The sequence below is a fragment of the Fistularia commersonii genome, chromosome 7 (genome assembly GCF_037954325.1).
Source record: "Fistularia commersonii isolate RoL2024-O1a breed Wild chromosome 7, RoL_Fcom_v1.0, whole genome shotgun sequence".
Lineage (NCBI taxonomy): Eukaryota > Metazoa > Chordata > Actinopteri > Syngnathiformes > Fistulariidae > Fistularia > Fistularia commersonii.
The window spans coordinates 2,281,471-2,298,487 of record NC_141290.1 but is presented as its reverse complement, the minus strand read 5'-3'; the positions used below and the strand labels follow the sequence as shown (position 1 = coordinate 2,298,487).

At 38.6% G+C, this 17,017-nt stretch overlaps 2 protein-coding genes and 1 long non-coding RNA gene across 14 annotated transcripts in view; 2 read left to right on the top strand and 1 right to left on the bottom strand.

Moving 5' to 3' along the window:
• The window catches only part of ap3b2 (adaptor related protein complex 3 subunit beta 2), a 59,703-nt gene extending 55,352 nt beyond the window's left edge, over positions 1-4,351 (top strand). For 6 of the 11 annotated variants that reach the window (XM_086149104.1, XM_086149102.1, XM_086149103.1 and 3 more), the window contains one exon: positions 2,169-2,456. In XM_086149104.1, the coding sequence (XP_086005230.1) occupies positions 2,169-2,319 (151 nt within the window). In that variant the 3' untranslated portion in view covers positions 2,320-2,456. Of the gene's footprint in view, positions 1-2,168 lie in introns of all 11 variants that reach the window. The other 5 variants (XM_086149106.1, XM_086149108.1, XM_086149105.1 and 2 more) reach the window with 1 other exon arrangement.
• Positions 4,352-6,281: 1,930 nt separating this feature from the next.
• Positions 6,282-17,013, bottom strand: sv2 (synaptic vesicle glycoprotein 2). 2 transcript variants are annotated; one of them, XM_086149095.1, is made up of 13 exons: positions 16,682-17,013; positions 15,698-15,784; positions 15,460-15,621; positions 14,405-14,567; positions 14,177-14,298; positions 12,567-12,730; positions 12,410-12,490; positions 12,215-12,313; positions 11,974-12,062; positions 11,116-11,243; positions 10,565-10,660; positions 9,226-9,385; positions 6,282-6,887 (listed from the first exon to the last, which is right to left on the bottom strand). In XM_086149095.1, exons 1-13 carry the CDS (start codon positions 16,758-16,760, stop codon positions 6,704-6,706), a joined length of 1,614 nt encoding a protein of 537 aa, XP_086005221.1. In that variant the 5' UTR covers positions 16,761-17,013; the 3' UTR covers positions 6,282-6,703. The 2 variants fall into 2 exon arrangements, with proteins under 2 accessions (XP_086005221.1, XP_086005222.1); XM_086149096.1 differs by lacking the exon at positions 9,226-9,385 and having other exon boundaries at positions 6,563-6,887; positions 16,682-16,894.
• Positions 14,169-15,177, top strand: LOC147232327 (uncharacterized). The gene is made up of 2 exons (XR_015106342.1): positions 14,169-14,325; positions 14,396-15,177. It is a non-coding gene; the product is annotated as an uncharacterized LOC147232327 (long non-coding RNA).
• Positions 17,014-17,017: the final 4 nt, after the last annotated feature.

The following is a 17,017-nucleotide window of genomic DNA, read 5'->3' as shown; positions in this document are numbered from 1 at the left end:
AAATCTGTACGAGTCAAGGGCCGGAGCAGTTTAATGTTTATTGAAAAGAAATAAACTTGTTGCACGTGTTAGTTTAATGTTTTAGTTTAGTTTACTTGGATTTTCAGATGGAAATTAGCTATAAGCTACAATCTGGTACAAACTTCTCTGCCTCTGTGCTTAATGTAACTATACACTGTCCTAATAACCTTTTTAAACTAAAACTAAAAACTAAGTTTAATGTTTATTGAAAAACATATTGAAATGAACTTCATGCACATATTAGTTTAAAGTTTTAGTTTAGTTTAGTTGGACTACAGATGGAAATTAGCTATGAGCTACAATCTGGTACAAACTTCTCTGTCTCTGTGCTTAATGTAATTGTCAACTGTCCTAATAAACTTTTTAAACTAAAACTAAAAACTAAGTTTAATGTTTATTGAAAAACATATTGAAATGAACCTCATGCACATATTTTTAGTTTAGTTTAGGTGGACTACAGATGGAAATTAGCTATGAGCTACAATCTGGTACAAACATCTCTGCCTCTGTGCTTAATGTAATTATACACTGTCCTAATAAACTTTTTAAACTAAATCTAAGAATTAAGTTTAATGTTTATTGAAAAACGTGTTGAAATGAACTCGTTGCACGTATTGACCCTGAAACCAACAGAGCTTTTAAACGTTATATTAAACGTTAAATCAATTAAAAATCAGTTGCAGGAATTTCTACCTGCAGCATCTCCCGGGTAATTTCTAATGACAACATTTTTCCACAGCTCAAAAAAGAATTTCCTTCAAAGAAACATCCAACATGCCTTGTGGTAGCAAGACTAAAGTACACAAAGGAAACATATTACAGCTCCATTTTCTGCTCCCTGGTTTAAGCTCAAACCTTGAACTGACAAACGTTCTTGCCTTTCAGCAACAACATTAAGTACATGAAAAATCGGTTGGATGTATTCCTTACGTCTCTATAAGCAACACATTCCACATCCCAGTGTGTCAACTGACACTCGGCGTCACATACCGACGCGTTCGTCGCCCCCAAATTTTTTTTTCCAAATTTTTCGAAGGCACGTTCATTCCCGTGCGTCACATCAGGAACGCAATTTGCAAAATACTAATGCTGCTTTTATTTTCGTTAGCTTTAGAGAAAATTCCAAGCGTTGATGTAAATATGAAGCTTCAGCTCCGTTGAAAATATTCGTAATTGCACAGTCGCTCCTAGTTTAACGGCGACGATCCGTTCCAACCAGTGATTCCCTTTATGCCGACACAAATCGTCAAATAAAAGTAGTATACAGTCTAGCTAGCAGGCTAGCCTACCCATGCTGCTAGCGCTTGTTTGGACTTTACTACCTTTCTCATGTACTAAATCTTAACTGTTTTAAATCTCTCAAATCTTTGTACTTAAGACCTTAAAACACTTGATAGCCTTAACCTTGACAATTTATATTTTATTATATTTCTTAGTCTCCCTCCTTCCTACTATTATCTATATTTTTATGTTTTTGCTTGAAACTCTGGCACAACAATTTCCTTCAGGATAAATAAAGTTGTCATCTTATCTTATCTTACTAGTTGCCTTTCTTTTTTCCGACATCTTCAGGGGATAAAAAGCATTGAAAGTAGGAAAACTTGGAGGTAACTAGTTAAAGTACAGGACGGTAACGGTGACTGAGTGAGAGAAGATGCTATCTGGATCTCAGCACTGCCCAACTTATCGTGCACGGCTACGATTGGGTTCACTTACGCTCTCGACTGCGCTGCCAACGTACTCGCCGCATAAACATCGAAGTCGTGCCTTCGAGATGTTGTTTTCGTTAAAGGAATACCCGTCAAAGTCGTAAGTCTGAGTTATTGTTAACCGACTATGTCGTCAAGTGAGGACTGTCATTAAATATTATCCTTCGGGCAAAATATAATCCCACCGCAGGCGTTGAGTTTGGCATACGTGGTTTAAAGTTTAACGTGCACGCAGGAACAAACTGAGCCCCTTCCTGGTTCTCCGATTGAAATGTCCGAAAGCGCCGGAAAAACAGATCCACCTGTCTGGACTTTGTCAGCTAATCCGTCTCCTCTCTGCCTCTTTATCCTGTGGCTTCGTCTTCACTTCTGCTTCTTGGCCGCTCTGACCTTTGACCTCAGTCTTCCTCTTCCGCCTCCTGATCACCCCGTCCACAGATTCGCCGGCAGGACGGTGACCAGCGGCAGCCTGGTGCTGGTGACCGTGGCCACCAAAGACGACGGCGGCGCGCAGCTAACGGTCAACTGCGAGAAAATGGTGATCGGCACCATGCTGGTGAAAGACATCCTGCTGGCTTTGACGCAGTAACGTTCGCCTTCTGATCTCCCGCTCGCCGTCCGGGTCCTTTCCGATGTGTAGCATCTCCTCCGCCCCTGCCGTAGACGACGACCGTTTCCATTAAAACACGTTTTTCCCGTTTTAGAAGAGCCACCGCATCCCCTCGCCAGCACGTCAATGACAATCAAACAACCCCGTTTAACTTTCTCTTACATGCCGTCAGCCAGAAATACAGATATTTGTGGAGGGAAAACAAGCTAATTTTGCGTACATCTCACCAAGTTCCAGCTCGAGGTCGGGCGATTTTTATTTTTATTTTTATTTTTGTTTTCCACCCGAGACGCCAAAATGAAACCAGGTTGTGCGGACAGATGTCGGGGCGCAGCAGCCTCATCTGTCAATCCCATTCACGAAGAATCAATTCACGAATTTGAAAAAAATAGCCGCAACTGTGCGTTCTCAAAAGAACAACTAACTAAAGATGGTTAGTTATTTAGTAGTTATTTATTTCTTATAAGATAGAATTTAGCGTCTTAGACGGAATCCGGCTAACTTGGGCGTGCAGAGGCCTAATATGCTGCGAAATATTACGCGAAGGGAAAGCATTTTGACGATATTAACACAGGAAATAAACATTTTATCCGATTTCTAATAGACACCTGTATTTCCTAATAGACATGATTTCAAATAGACGCCAAGTCCTTTCACGAAACACCTGATCACTTTTTACATCAGCCGGGAGAAATTCTTTATCAATGCTCTTTAAAAGCCGGGCTGATCAAGAAAAGACTAAGAAACGTGCGAAGAAACGCAGGAACGATGAGGAAAAGTATGACTTTCTGAAGCCCGGGGGGGTCAAACTCATTTTGGCCACATAACGGACCAGTAAAATCGTAGCGTAATTACCTAGAAGGAACACTTAGTCCAAATTTTTTCCTTTGTTTTAGCGTCAAGGAGAACAGGTTAATGATAAAAATGACATGACAAACCTGAGATTCAAGGAGAAAAGTAAGTGCAAATTGCAACAAAACTATATCTCAGTTACATCTTCTCAGTTCTCCGTGCATTTTGTCGTCTTTTTCGTCACGGCGAGTCTCACAGTGGCACCGAAAAATGCTATTTCCCGACCCAGAAGCCGCATTGTTGCCATTTGCTGTAAGTTCTGAGCCAAATAGTGTTGTGAGCAAGTTGCTAACACTGACTAAAACCCTAGCGGACAATATAGGAACTGCATTTTTAATTTTAAAAACGTAGTTCATGATTTTTATGTATTTTTTTTCAAATTGTATTTTTATTCCACGGGCCGTACGTTTGACGCCCCTGTGCTGCGGTGAGCCTCCAAAAAAAAAAATCACTGAGCCAATCGTAAATTTACGAAATTACCATCTCCAGTTAAATGGATGAAAATTTGTCATTTTCGACAGAAAATTACAAATCGCAAAACACTTCCCGGCGAACATTGAGAAATAATTGCGTCATCGTCCGTTGTTGCGGACGTTTTCTCCCTTGTTTCCCTGTCGCTTTTTTTTTCCCCCACAACAAAACCTGCCGTTAGAGACGCGGATTTTTACATTTCGGGGTTCGTCAGAACGTTTCAGAGGATTCTTCGTCACATCACAACATCTCTTGAGGAGCACAAAACCATCTCAATACTAGGCTTCGAAACCACAAGTATCAATCAACCGATCACTGACGCATCTGTAATCGCAAAAAACATACAAATAGAGCAGTTTGTAGCTTATAATTTGTCCGCATCTCACGAATATATGGATATAAGTGTTGAGTCGGTGTTCCCGGTGTCGCCGAGATCATTTCCACCAACCGCTCTGTTAATAAAAGTGTCGTTTTCCCGCTCGTGAAAGAATGATTTTAAAGAATTATTGTTAAGTTGCACAATGAATACAAATCGGCTCGTTTAAACCGTCACCCGTCGTCCTCCTCCGGACTTTTAAAGTGTAGATAATGGATTGTAGGCGATAGTGTAAATTCCCCTCGTAGGTTATATCGAGTGGCTGAAGAGGAGTCATTTGAAGGCAGTCAAAAACCGCGCCATTAACTCCCCGATCCCGGAAATAGAAAAGATTAATTCTGAAATATTAGCCGTATCAGCTCGTTGACGCGCGCGCGTTGGTCACGGCACGGTCGACTTTTTTTTTTTTTAAACAGCAAAGACGTCTAAATGTCACTGTGTATATCAATATAATACAGTACTATTGCAACGAGAGTGTGTGTGTGTGTGTGTGTGTGTGTGTGTGTGTGTGTGTGTGTGTGAGTGTCACCAATTACTTTAGACTGAAAGTTATATTTATTAATCCTGAGACAGAAGATCGGCGCGCTGCAGAGTCGCCGGAGGCCACAAACTTGAATAATTATACCTTTATTTCAAGATGAATGGGTTTTACCGACATTTTCTTGCAAAATTTGCAAAAACACAAAAGAAAGTGTGAAGTTTTTAAACACCTAAACCCCTGTTTGTTGTTGATGTTTTTTTTTTTTTTTCCAAAGAACTTTGATTAAAGCTCCACCAAAATAGCTAGTTTTTTTATTTAATTTATTTCTCTTTAAAGCCTCTTCTTAACATGTTTACATTTCTTTTTTTTTTTTTTACTCTTTATTCCTGAGTTCTGTCCGAACTACTCACTTAAATTATATTGCTGAAAATGCTCAAGAGAATAAACATGTTGTGATATTTTTCTTTTTAATTTCCTTCACTGTTCTCATGCCTTTCAATACAGTTTGATTTTACAGTGGCAGCGCTTTTGTCGCACCATCCGTGTATTTTTATTTATGCATTTATTGTATCTTTGCAGTCGAGAGGTTTGAACCCGTGGAGTGGAAACGAAGAGGCGAAACTGGTTATATTTTTGCATTTATGTCGTTTACAGTCGCGATATATAAAGAATGTAAGGTGTCAGAAATGTTCTTTTAAATGTAAGAATCCGGAGGATTTGTTCTGGATGGAGGCATCGAACCCTGTGTTTGGTTGTGACGTGTGGTCAAGAAGTATTACAAGTTTTATTTATTATACGAATAAAAACACAAATATAATGTGTGTTTTTGTGAACTTTGTCACTTTAGAAGGATACGAATCAGGCTCCTGCTGTGAGAAGTCGATACATTAAAGGACAATTCGATCAATTTTGAAGGGATAGGTTAGGTCCCGTTAGCTTGACGCTCATTTTAAGACAGATAGAGGTCAGTCTAAGAATTAAACCTTCTAAGAAATGTTAAAAAGCTTTATCAGCCTGAACTTGGACCATTAAGTGTTCATTTTGTGGAAGTTTATCCCTTTATCGTGTTGTTTAACCGACAGACTAGCTGGGTGAATAGTTAGCTTCGCAGCTAATAGCAGCAGCATAGCCATGCTAGCTTTTATTTACGGGTCGGTTTTTATAAGTACTCTTGGATTAAATTCGACGATTCTCGCCTTCCATCTCAATTTATCTTGGAAATCTGAGCAAATAAGCGTTCGGCGTATCTTCGGGCGGCACTGAAGCGACGGCTGCCGGTTGTCCAACGCAGCTACCGTTAGCCGCTTCCGTGCTTGTGGACAAGTGGACCGGCGTAGCTTGGTTAGCTTAGCAGGGAACACCTGCGGGAGGTGAGGCGGCGCAGCACAAACAAGAAGTTATCCGCAATGAATTATTTCAAAAAACGAATAAAACAAAGCAGTAATCTTTAATCATGTCTTTAGAAAAATAATCAGGTGTAATTCACAGACTACAAAATCATCATATTGTATATTTTTACTTAAACCTTAAAACACTTTACAGCCTTGACTTTGACACTTTATAGTTTTATTTGTATTTCTTATTCTTTTTTTTTTTTACTGTTTATACGATTTCCTACTATTATTTATTATTGTTATGTTTTACTTGAAACTCTGGCACGACAATTTACTTCAGGATAAATAAAGTTGTTCTTATTCTTATATTGCTTAAAAATGCTAATGCGGGATATAGCCTTATTCAAAGCTATCTTTCAAAGAATTGTTTTTTTTAATAAGAAACACTTTATTCACACTTTGAATGATGATGAATCATAAAAAGACATTTAAAATCAAGAGACAACATCTGTTAGTAACAAATGATAACATCATTTCAGCGACAGTGTACCAGCAAGTTCAGCGTCTGAGCGGAATATTAAAAGTATTTCAAGTTAGTACATTAATATATATATATATATATGTTGTGCCCGGTTGCATAATTTTAATAAAAGACCTTTGCAAATTTCAGACCGGAGTCACACGGGATAAAATAAATCTGCTGCTCTTTAGCCATTTGCCTTTGGTGCAATTGGAAATGAGCAACCTGTAAACATCAGCGCAGGGCAACATAAGGCACGGAGATCCAGATCCTGCAGGAGGTCCTGAAGATGTGAGAGCGGGGAATGTTTTCCTGAATGTTCTCGGCGTTCAGGTCAACTCCGTCTGCCGGGTCTGCGGGAGCAGCAGCGCCACCAGTCCTCCGGTGAGCAACAAACCCGAGACCAGAAGCACCGGCACGGCGCAGTTGCTGTCCACCAAACCCCCGAAGACCAGGTTCCCCGAGATCGCGGCCACTCGGCCCACGCCGGTGAAAAACCCCAAAGCTGACGATCTGGAAGGAAACAAGACACGGCAAATTGTTTTAAAGATATTAACATTTCACGATTATCTTTTCAAATGATCGAAAGACTTTTTAATTCCTCTTCCTTTAGCCGAAGGGAATATTCAAATGTTTGTACTTTTTAAGACCTTAAAACACTTGATAGCCTTAACCATGACACTTTATATTTTGAAAAAAGAGATAAGTTACACCAGTTACACTGATCTACTTGAATCATTAAAAAAAAAAAAGACTTGTCAGTTGTCAAATAAGGTGATAAATCACCAATATTCAAATGTTTGTGCTTTTTAAGACCTTAAAACACTTGATAGCCTTAACCTTGACACTTTATATTTTGAAAAAAGAGATAAGTTACACCAGTTACACTGATCTACTTGAATCATTTAAAAAAAAAAAGAATTGTCAGTTGTTGAATAAGGTGATAAATCACCAATATTCAAATGTTTATACTTGTTAAGACCTTAAAATACTTGATAGCCTTAACCTTGACACTTTATATTTTATTGTATTTCTTATCATTATTGTTGTGTTTTACTTGAAACTCTGGCACAACAATTTCCTTCGGAATAAATAAAGTTGTTCTTATTCTGAATAGAATGAAAATTGTATCTATGATTCCTCAGTATATTTCAAAACATATATTTTGAAAAAAGATAACAATTACAAATGTTACACTGAAACGGTTGAATCATTTTAAAAACAGTTGGTGATTTATCACCGTATTCCACAAGTGACAAGTTCCAAAAAGCATTTTCCCTGGTGCTAAAAATCGAGAGAAATATCTCCACATTTTCTAAAATATATTTTCAACATTTATTTATTTTGGAGATATTAGTTACACAATATTTAACCTATTTAACCTACTATTATCTATTATTGTTATGTTTTGCTTGAAACTCTGGCACAACAATTTCCTTCGGGAGAAATAAAATTGTTCTTATCTTAAATCCTAAATTTTTACAGATACTGCTATTGGATGTTTGGATGTTAAAACTGAACATTTTAAATTGAAACGTCCCAATTCAATGTACGTTGTGTTTCTATTCCCCCTGTTTTGCATGACAAGTTCTCCCAGATGTGCGAAGAAGCGGCCTTGCCAGCTGCCGATCGTCTTGGTGAGTATAGAAATCCTTTCACGAGCGAACGGTTTCAAAAACAGCTGTCGGGGATGATAAATCCAAAAAGCTCTGTAGCCAAGACTACTTTTCGGTAGTTCCGGCTCCTTTATCGCCAACCGAAACCCAGAGGCTTTTGGTGCGACTGCTCTGCATCTCAAATTGTTTTGGAGAATAGATTCTGATAGACAAAAAAATATATACAGTATTTGTTGTTTTTCGCGGGGGTTACTTTCCAAAAAGAACCCGTGATAGGCAAAATCTGTAAAGTAGAAACTTTTATATTTTTTTTACGATTATTATACAATTAAATACTCTATTAAGATAAGATAAGATGAGAACAACTTTATTAATCCCGAAGGAAATTGTTGTGCCAGAGTTACAGAAAATATAACAGTAATAAATAATAAAAAGAAAAAGGCAGAATTAGAAATAAAAATAAACTATAAACTATAAAGTGTCTCAGTGAAACTATAAAGTGTCTTATACATTGAAAAGAAAGAACAAACCATTTTACAGGCTCAATCATTTGTTTCACAAATAAAAGTGCTGTACTTTAGAAATGTTTTTTTCAACAAATAACTTCTCTACTGTACTGTCATATAATAATTTTAATCATCAATGTGAACAGAAGGCTTCAAATTGGGGAGATTAGCACCGCCCACCGCGACCCGAGTAATTGGATTAAACGGGAGAAAATTAAAAATGATTATGAAAAAAATTGCGGACAGTTGCAACCTTTTTTTGCATCCTTATTAAAACTTCTTGCTGCTGCCGTCCTTATGTTTTTTTCTTCCTTCTTTATGGAACGAACGGAAGATTCATTCATTCATTCTGCCGCATAGCTTTTACCTTCCCTTAGCACGTCCAGAAGTTTAACTTTATCTGCCATAGATAGCATCTTCCTGCCGCAGGCGCTTTTGTCGCTCCAGAGCGTTTTGTCAACATTATGGGTTTTAGAGAAACTCGAAATTGCATGAGAATTTGCACGTACGTCATGTAAATTTGGCAAACTGTTTTACGTACGTGTACATATTAAACTGCGACCTTATTGACGCACAGGTAGAGAAGAAGCGGAGTGACTTTTTAGCCAATCAGAATGCAGAACGCGATGCACCATGCAAATCCGCGAAGTAGCGAAACCGCGAAAAGTAAACCGCGTTCTAGCGAGGGATCACTGTATAGTTTTTTAGTCTGGGGTGAAGCTTAGCTACCGTAGTTTGGTCGGGTAGAGCTCGGCCCCCAGCACATCCAGAGCGTTCCAGGCGATAACAGACACGCCGCTGAACACGCAGGACAGGATCAAACTCTGCGTGCTGGTCTGGACCACGTAGATGAGGAACACACTCAGACTGGAGACGAGCAGGCTGCCGGCTGCAGAGACAACAAAGCGTGACGGATTAAGCGGCGTTCGGTTATCTGAAAAATAAGCGAATCAAGAAGCCCTCCAAAAATACAGAACATAGATCACAATAACTGTGCAATATTCAGAACTGTGCAATATTTCATTTCATAACAGCTACACTACAATTTTTCCTTTTATCATACTATTGTGCACTCCTTACCTCACTTGTTACTAAGACACTTACAGTTTTATCACTTGTTTCAAAGACACTTTATAGTTTCACTGAGACACTTTATAGTTTATAGTTTATTTTTATTTCTAATTCTGCCTTTTTCTTTTTATTATTTATTACTGTTATATTTTCTGTAACTCTGGCACAACAATTTCCTTCGGGATTAATAAAGTTGTTCTTATCTTATCTTATCTTATCTTAACACGATGATCTGCTCGCGTGCATAGAGGAGTTTATCTGCAAGCACTTGAAATTATTTTAACGCATATTTAATCTGCTTGAATTGTTTTAAAAAAAAAAAAGAAACCTTGTTTTTCGCCCGTTGTTTTTAATCACATTTTTCCTTTGGTGCTGAAAACTCTGAGAAATGTACCACTTTTTTAAAAATATTTTGAAAAAAAGAGATAAGTTACACCAGTTTCACTGATCTACTTGAATCATTAAAAAAAAAAAAAAGACTTGTCAGTTGTCGAATAAGGTGATAAATCACCAATCTTCAAATCTTTGTACTTTTTAAGACCTTAAAACACTTTATAGCCTTGACTTTGACATTTTATGGTTTTATTTGTATTTCTTATTCTCCCTCCTTCCTACTATTATTTATTATTGTTATGTTTTACTTGAAACTCTGGCACAACAATTTCCTCCAGGATAAATAAAGTTATTCTTATTCTTAATAGAATGAAAATTGTATCTATGTTTCCTCAATATAGTTCAAAAGATATATTTTGAAAAAAGATAAAAATTACAAATGTTACACTGATCCGGTTAAATCATTTTAAAAAACAGTTGGTGATTTATCACCTTATTCCACAAGTGACAAGTTCCAAAAAGTATTTTCCCTGGTGCTAAAAATCGAGAGAAATATCTCCACATTTTCTAAAATATATTTTCAACATTTATTTATTTTGGAGATATTAGTTACACAATATTTAACCTGTGAAAAATGAGAATACAATGGAAAGCAAAGACTCACAGAGCAGCACCTTCCCTCCAGTGGAGTCCATCACTAGGATAGTGAAGATGTTTCCTGGGAGGTTTGACAGGGCAATGATGAACCCCTGCTTGTAGACTGCAGGACACACACACACACACACACACACACACACACACACACACACACACACACACACACACACACACACACACCTTCATATTTAGACAAACTCAGTTGCATTAATAACCGGAGCTGATATGCAGGTTCCCCCTCTTACAGAGAGAAATCACTGGTTTGACGGGCATTATGTTTTTTTTATTTTGCAAAGATTAAACCCGATCTTTATGGACTTTTTACTTTTCCAGTTGCTTTGTGGTTTTTTTTTTTAATCTTTCGCAGATAATCACGTTACTCATTATTGATCGTATTGTCTTCAAGCAGTCAGTTACGTTTGACAAGACTCTCTACTTTTTTTTTTTATTATTATCTTCATATATGTTTTCAGGGATATTTTCCTCTGCCGTTTTAACAACGTTAAATGAATTTCGCCAACTCCTAATTTTTATTTTTTTATTTTACTTCCCACCCACCTGCTGTCTTGACAGGGTAACAACTTTGGTTTTGCAGAAGAGACGGAGGTGTCACATGAGAACACGGCGAACGGCCTTCATCCATTCTCTTCAACAACTCTGGGAACCACATCCACAGCCCGTAGTATCTACACACACACACACACACACACACACACACACACATTAGATACGTTTTCAGAACATTTGCTCATTTTGTGCCCACTTTTTTGATTTCCAGTAAGATTTATGCTACTCATTTCTTCGATAAGATTCTTAATGGGATAGAGATGTTTTTCAACGTTTCATTTTTTAATTTTATTTCTCCTTTATTTAACCAGGAAAGTCCCATTGAGATTAAAAACCTCTTTTTCAAGGGAGTCCTGGCCAATGTAAAAAGATCCTTTATAATTTTTGAGTCAGCAGTGGAGATACACTTATCTTAAAGGTTCAGGAAAAGAGTTTATCCTGTCAGACTTTGCAGTTATAAACAATACAGGCTTTTTTTTTCTCTTTCCAAATCTTCTGCTTGTTCGGTCAGCTGGATGTTTGTCTTAAAAAACGTCTTATTGGTAAAACTTAACCCCCTTGGAAAAGTTTCCTAAAAGAGTTTTTTTTTTTCAACTGAAACTCAAAAGGAATAAGGGGTGAAAAACATGCTCATAAGTTGCATTGAAGTCACATAAAATGGGCGGTTAGTGCAGTTCAGTTCCATGATTTCTGTTTAAAGAAGATAACATTTTTTATCTCAAGCTACCATTTGAAGCCGCGGAGGTAAAAACTACTGGCTTGAGTAACGCACCACGAAATTATATTCCTCAAGTTGTAAACAACCGCGCTGAATGAATGACGGGAGATAAAGGTCGAGTGATTTCTCACCCGAAGGAGATGCAGAAGAAGACGACGAGCACGACGTAGCTTCTGGCTCTGAGCGTGCCGCTAAACATCTTATGAACGGGCTTGAAGGCCTGCAAAAAGTACAAAAACACCTGAAATGGTGCATAAAAGGCGTACTTATGCTCCAAGTTTCTCAAATATAATTCTTTTTCTCGTCATTTTTCTGTCTCCTTCTCATTATAAATGGAGAATATACCAATCGGTCACATTTTGTTGATGTTACCTTTTTTAAAATACTGCCAAGCAGTTGCTTGCGTGAACACCAGGCTTTTCCGTCATCCTTGTCATCGCTTCGTTTGTTGGCGGAAAACAAAGCGCAGTCCTTTCGGGGAGGAGTTGCGAGGCGAAATTAACACACAAATGTGACTGTTTATGGATGAAAATTGAAATTTGTGTATCAGGCAGGAATGGTTCGTACCGGGAAAGTCTTCCCTCTTCCTCGCACGTTCAGTTTGAACATCAAGCGGAAGACGTGGACGGCCTCTTTCTCACGGCCTGCCTGTCAAAAACACGAGGTGCAAAGTATCAGGCGGCTGCTGGGAAAACACACAACGGGCTGCGGAGCGGTTCATCACCTCCATTAGGAACTTGGGGCTTTCAGGCATGAGAAGGTGGAAGAGGAGGGCCGAGGTGAGGCTGGGGACGGAGCACAGCACCATAAACACCCTCCAGCTCTGGAATTCCAGCCGGCCCACCCAAAAATGGATCCAGGTTTGGGGAATTACCAGCCAGGCCAGGCCTGAGGACCGGAGACGACGGCAAACAACAGCGGTGCGTTACAGGATTGCCGGTCGTTCGTCATTAGCGGTTTCATCACTGTAGTTTTCTTCTAATCTTTGCAGATGGACGTTTGTTAAAAGATGCTGGACTCCACTGTTTTTCATTTTACACTGTTTTTAGCGTATTTTTATTTGACCTTAATTTACTTTATTTTTATTTTTTTATCTTGTTTTTATTTTACATTTACACTTTTTTTTTCATATTTTCATATTACCTTTGATTAAATTTTTTTTTACCTAATTTTTTTTTACCTTTATTTTTATTTTACATTTATTTACACTTTTATTTTTTATCCTATTTTTATTTTACTTTCAACTTGTTTTATCTTTTCCATCTTATTTTTATTTTACATTTATTTACACTTTATTTTTTATCATTTCATTTTACCTTTAATTACTTTATTTTTATTTTTTTACCTCATTTTTATTTTACATTTATTGACTTTTTTATTTCTTTTAATTTACACTTTATTTTTATCATATTTTTATTTTACCTTACTATATTTTTATTTTACCTTTATTTACTTAATTTTTTTTTTTTACATATATTTGCAATTTATTTTCATATTTTTATGTCACATTTATTTACACTTTATTTTTTATCATATTTTTATTATACCTTTATTTACACTTTATTTTTATTTTTTCTCATATTCAGATTTCACCTTAAATCACACTCTTTTTTTTTCACCTTATTTTTATTTTACCTTTACACTTTATTTTGTATCTTATTTCTATTTTACCATTTATATACTGCTCAAAAAAATAAAGGGAACACTTGAACAACACAATGTAACTCCAAGTCCATCCCACTTGTGTGAAATCATAGTGTCCACTCAGGAAGCAACACAGATTCATTTTGACTTGTTTTAAGGACATTACATCAAAGTTGGATCAGCCTGGAGTTTGTTTTTACACTTTAATTTTGAGTGTGATTCCTAATCCAGACCTCCATGGGTTGATACAATTGATTTCCATTGATTATTTTTGTGTGATTTTGTTGTCAGCACATTCAACTGTGTAAAGAGCAAAGTATTTCATAAGAATATTTCATTCATTTAGATGTAGGATGTGTTTTTTAAGTGTTCCCTTTATTTTTTTGAGCAGTGTATATTTATGAATTCCCTGTGTCTGCATGGGTTTCCTCCGGGTTCTCTAGTTTCCTCCCATAGTCCAAAAACATGCAGGTTAATTGGAAAAATTGCCTCGAATGAGTGTGTGTGTCTATATATGTTGTTTGTCTACATATGTTCCCAGTCCAGGGTGTACCCCGCCTCTCGCCCAATGACAGCTAGTGAGTGCAGGATGGATATTTATAATTATCGGATCTGCTCTCGATTGCTATGCTCCCCCTCGTGCCCTCCAGTTAACCCTAAAGTTTGTCTGATTACCCCGTAGGTCCCCACCTGCGGCCAGGATGTTTCCGGCCATCCAAAAGGTCGCCAGAGCGCTGATCATCATGCCTCTCCTCCTCCGCGGCATGAACTCTGAGAAGTAGGAGAAGGCAACGGGTATGGAGCCGCCAACCCTGCGGGAATTAAAGGAGAACACCACGGTGAGCGACTTATAAGGCGGGGATATTTTCTCGTGACGACCGTGACGCGAAAGCGATCTTGTCAAAACAGGGTCCCGACCCGACGCCGCTGATGAGTCGCATCGACAGGAACAGCCAGAACCAGGGCGCCAGGCTGGCCAGACTGCCGAACAGCCCGTTCACCGCCAGGGACGTGGCCAGCACTTTGCAGCGCCCCCGCTGGTCCGCCAGGTAGCCCCACAGGTAGCCGCCCACCATCATCCCTGCAAAACAGACGCATAAATAAGACGAGTCTGAAAATACTAAATCTGTTTCACATCCAGATGACTTTTCTTAAATGTCACGAGCCATTTAGTTTCTGTTCTCAATTGCCACCGTTCTCACGGTCGGGAAACTCATGCACAGAGTAAACGGTGCACTGTCATGTATTTAAAGTATATTTTATATCATTTCCTGACTTTTAACTGCCAGCTAATTCAATTTTAGCAGCGACTATACTTTGTACTGTCTTTGACCAACACTTTGTTGGTATGATAATATGCTCTTGTGTCAATGATGTTGCATGTGAGGTGAAATGTAAATAATCAAAAATGATCAACATTTCCAAGTTTTACATGAATGATTAAATCGAGTCAATGTCAGTAATCAAATAAATGGTAAATCGCTGTACATTTAAATGTTTTAGCTCGTGCTGATTTCAATTATGTTCCTAAAGGTATAAGGAAAATGTTTTTTTTTAGGTAGTATTAAATGCAGTAAATAGAGAAAATGATTACTAATACACTAGTGCATGACCTTAGGTAAACCATTAAACCAAGTATCATTCTATGAATCTGAATTAAAACATGACCCTAACACATATACCAAAATAAATGCTTTACAAAAATTTAAAAAAAAAACAATTCGCAATTTATGCTTTGTTTGCAGTGCCAAAGCATTACTCAAAAGTAAATAAGAAAAATTAATATATATTAGCAAAATATACTGTAACTAAGGCTAGTCAAACTATTTTCAAGTTCTTCATAAAAACAAAACACAAAAAAAAACGGTAAAATTAGATTACACGTTGAACATTTGCGTCAGCGGGTCAGGAGGTTTGCATGATTTTGTCGTTCAGCTGAAAAAAAGCGCTAATGATCCGAAAGATGGACTGACCCAGGAAAATGCTGGCGGTCAGCAGGCCCATGTCGGAGGAGCTCAGCAGCAGGTCGCAGCGAGCCGTCGGCAGGAGGAAGGACACGCAGAGGATCTCCACCGCGTCGCTGGCGTTGGCCCAGCCGCACACCAGCAGCAGAAGCCAGTGGAAAAGGCCGAAGCCTGAGGAAAATAACACCAGATCCGAAATCTCTGTTTGTATTCATCCTGCTGAGTTCGTGTTCGGTCGCTAAATTACCCGTTTCTTCCACAGCTTCCTCGTATGTTAATCTTCTTAATGTTTCGTCCGTGCCACGAGGAGCGCTCCCGCCGAAGTTGATTTCATCTGAAAACAGTCGAAAGCAAAACAAAGTCATGTAGACGAATAGCTCTTCGTCTCTTCAGACATGTCAGATGACATTTTTGTGAGGTCTCAGATGAACTTATGTTACCACTGTCTTAATTAACACGCATATTATGAAAGCAATAGTAAAAATACCATTTCAAAGGAAGTTAAAATGTGCCTCTCAAAAACGCTCATGACTCCCAATAAAAAGAATGAATCAAGCCGAACCTGTGCTTTGAAAGTTTAATAAATACAAAATTAAGAGGTAAAACATCCCATGATGTATGTGAAAGTCACATCGAGACGACCTTTATCTAAGTTTTGTGTTATTATCATGCCTTTGTTTAACACAAACATACTGTGACCCTTTTGGGTTCGTGTAAACAAACCGGCCTTCTGCAAGTTTGATCAATTTCTTTCGACACTGTCCTCAACCCTCTGTCAAATCATCTCTTGGCTTCTGGACCTACTTTCTTATCTTAATGTTGCAACCAGATGAGAAACTTGTTCCGGTTGCCACAATAAGAACAAGGGTCGTGTCAGGATCTGTATTTATTTTTGCACATTTACATTTTTTTTTGCATGCAGCCACAGTTCGATTTGTGAAGTTGCATCGGAAAAACTTATTGTCTTTCAGATAAAAGCACCTTCTTCCTCCTCATCTCCAGCCAGTCAGAAGAACCTGTGGTGTTCTTCATGCAGCGTCATAATGGATAAATAACGCATTCTGACCCCATTTTTATATAATTTTAAGCCAGTTTTTTTGAACCACTACTTAAAGTCCGTGTAGGGCTGAATGACAGCATAGCTGGAGCCTGGGAGCTTTAAAATATATTGACATTCGGCGGAATTGTATGCGATTTAAAAGTTAAAACATTAAGATTTTAACCCACTTACCTTCATCCGAGTCGAGCCCCGGGGGTCTCCGGTGCTCCCCGGCGAGCAGCGGCTCCGCGTCCCCGCTCTTCCGAGACATAACCCGGGTTCCGACGCCTCGTCCTCGGTACAAGCTAGCTAATCATCCCGGTCCTCATCGCCGTCCCAACCCGACCGGAGCGGCCGTCGTCTGGCTCTCTCTCTCTCTCTCTCTCTCTCTCCCTCCCTCTCTCTCTCTCTCTCTCTCTGTTAGCTAACCTGGGGAGAAGGAGGACCAGGAAGTGGAGAGAAAAGAGGCGGATTGCGTCGCACGTCCCCGGGCTTCCACCCACCGCCGTCAGTCGGCTCGATCCGGAG

Excerpts from the sequence above, each read along its gene's own strand:
- sv2 (XM_086149095.1), bottom strand. The coding sequence starts at position 16,760 with ATGTCTCGGAAGAGCGGGGACGCGGAGCCGCTGCTCGCCGGGGAGCAC. Across the intron at positions 15,785-16,681 it reads GGGGCTCGACTCGGATGAAG|ATGAAATCAACTTCGGCGGG; the intron begins GTAAGTGGGTTA and ends GACTGTTTTCAG. Across the intron at positions 11,244-11,973 it reads TTCTTCTGCATCTCCTTCGG|ATACTACGGGCTGTGGATGT; the intron begins GTGAGAAATCAC and ends GTGTGTGTGTAG.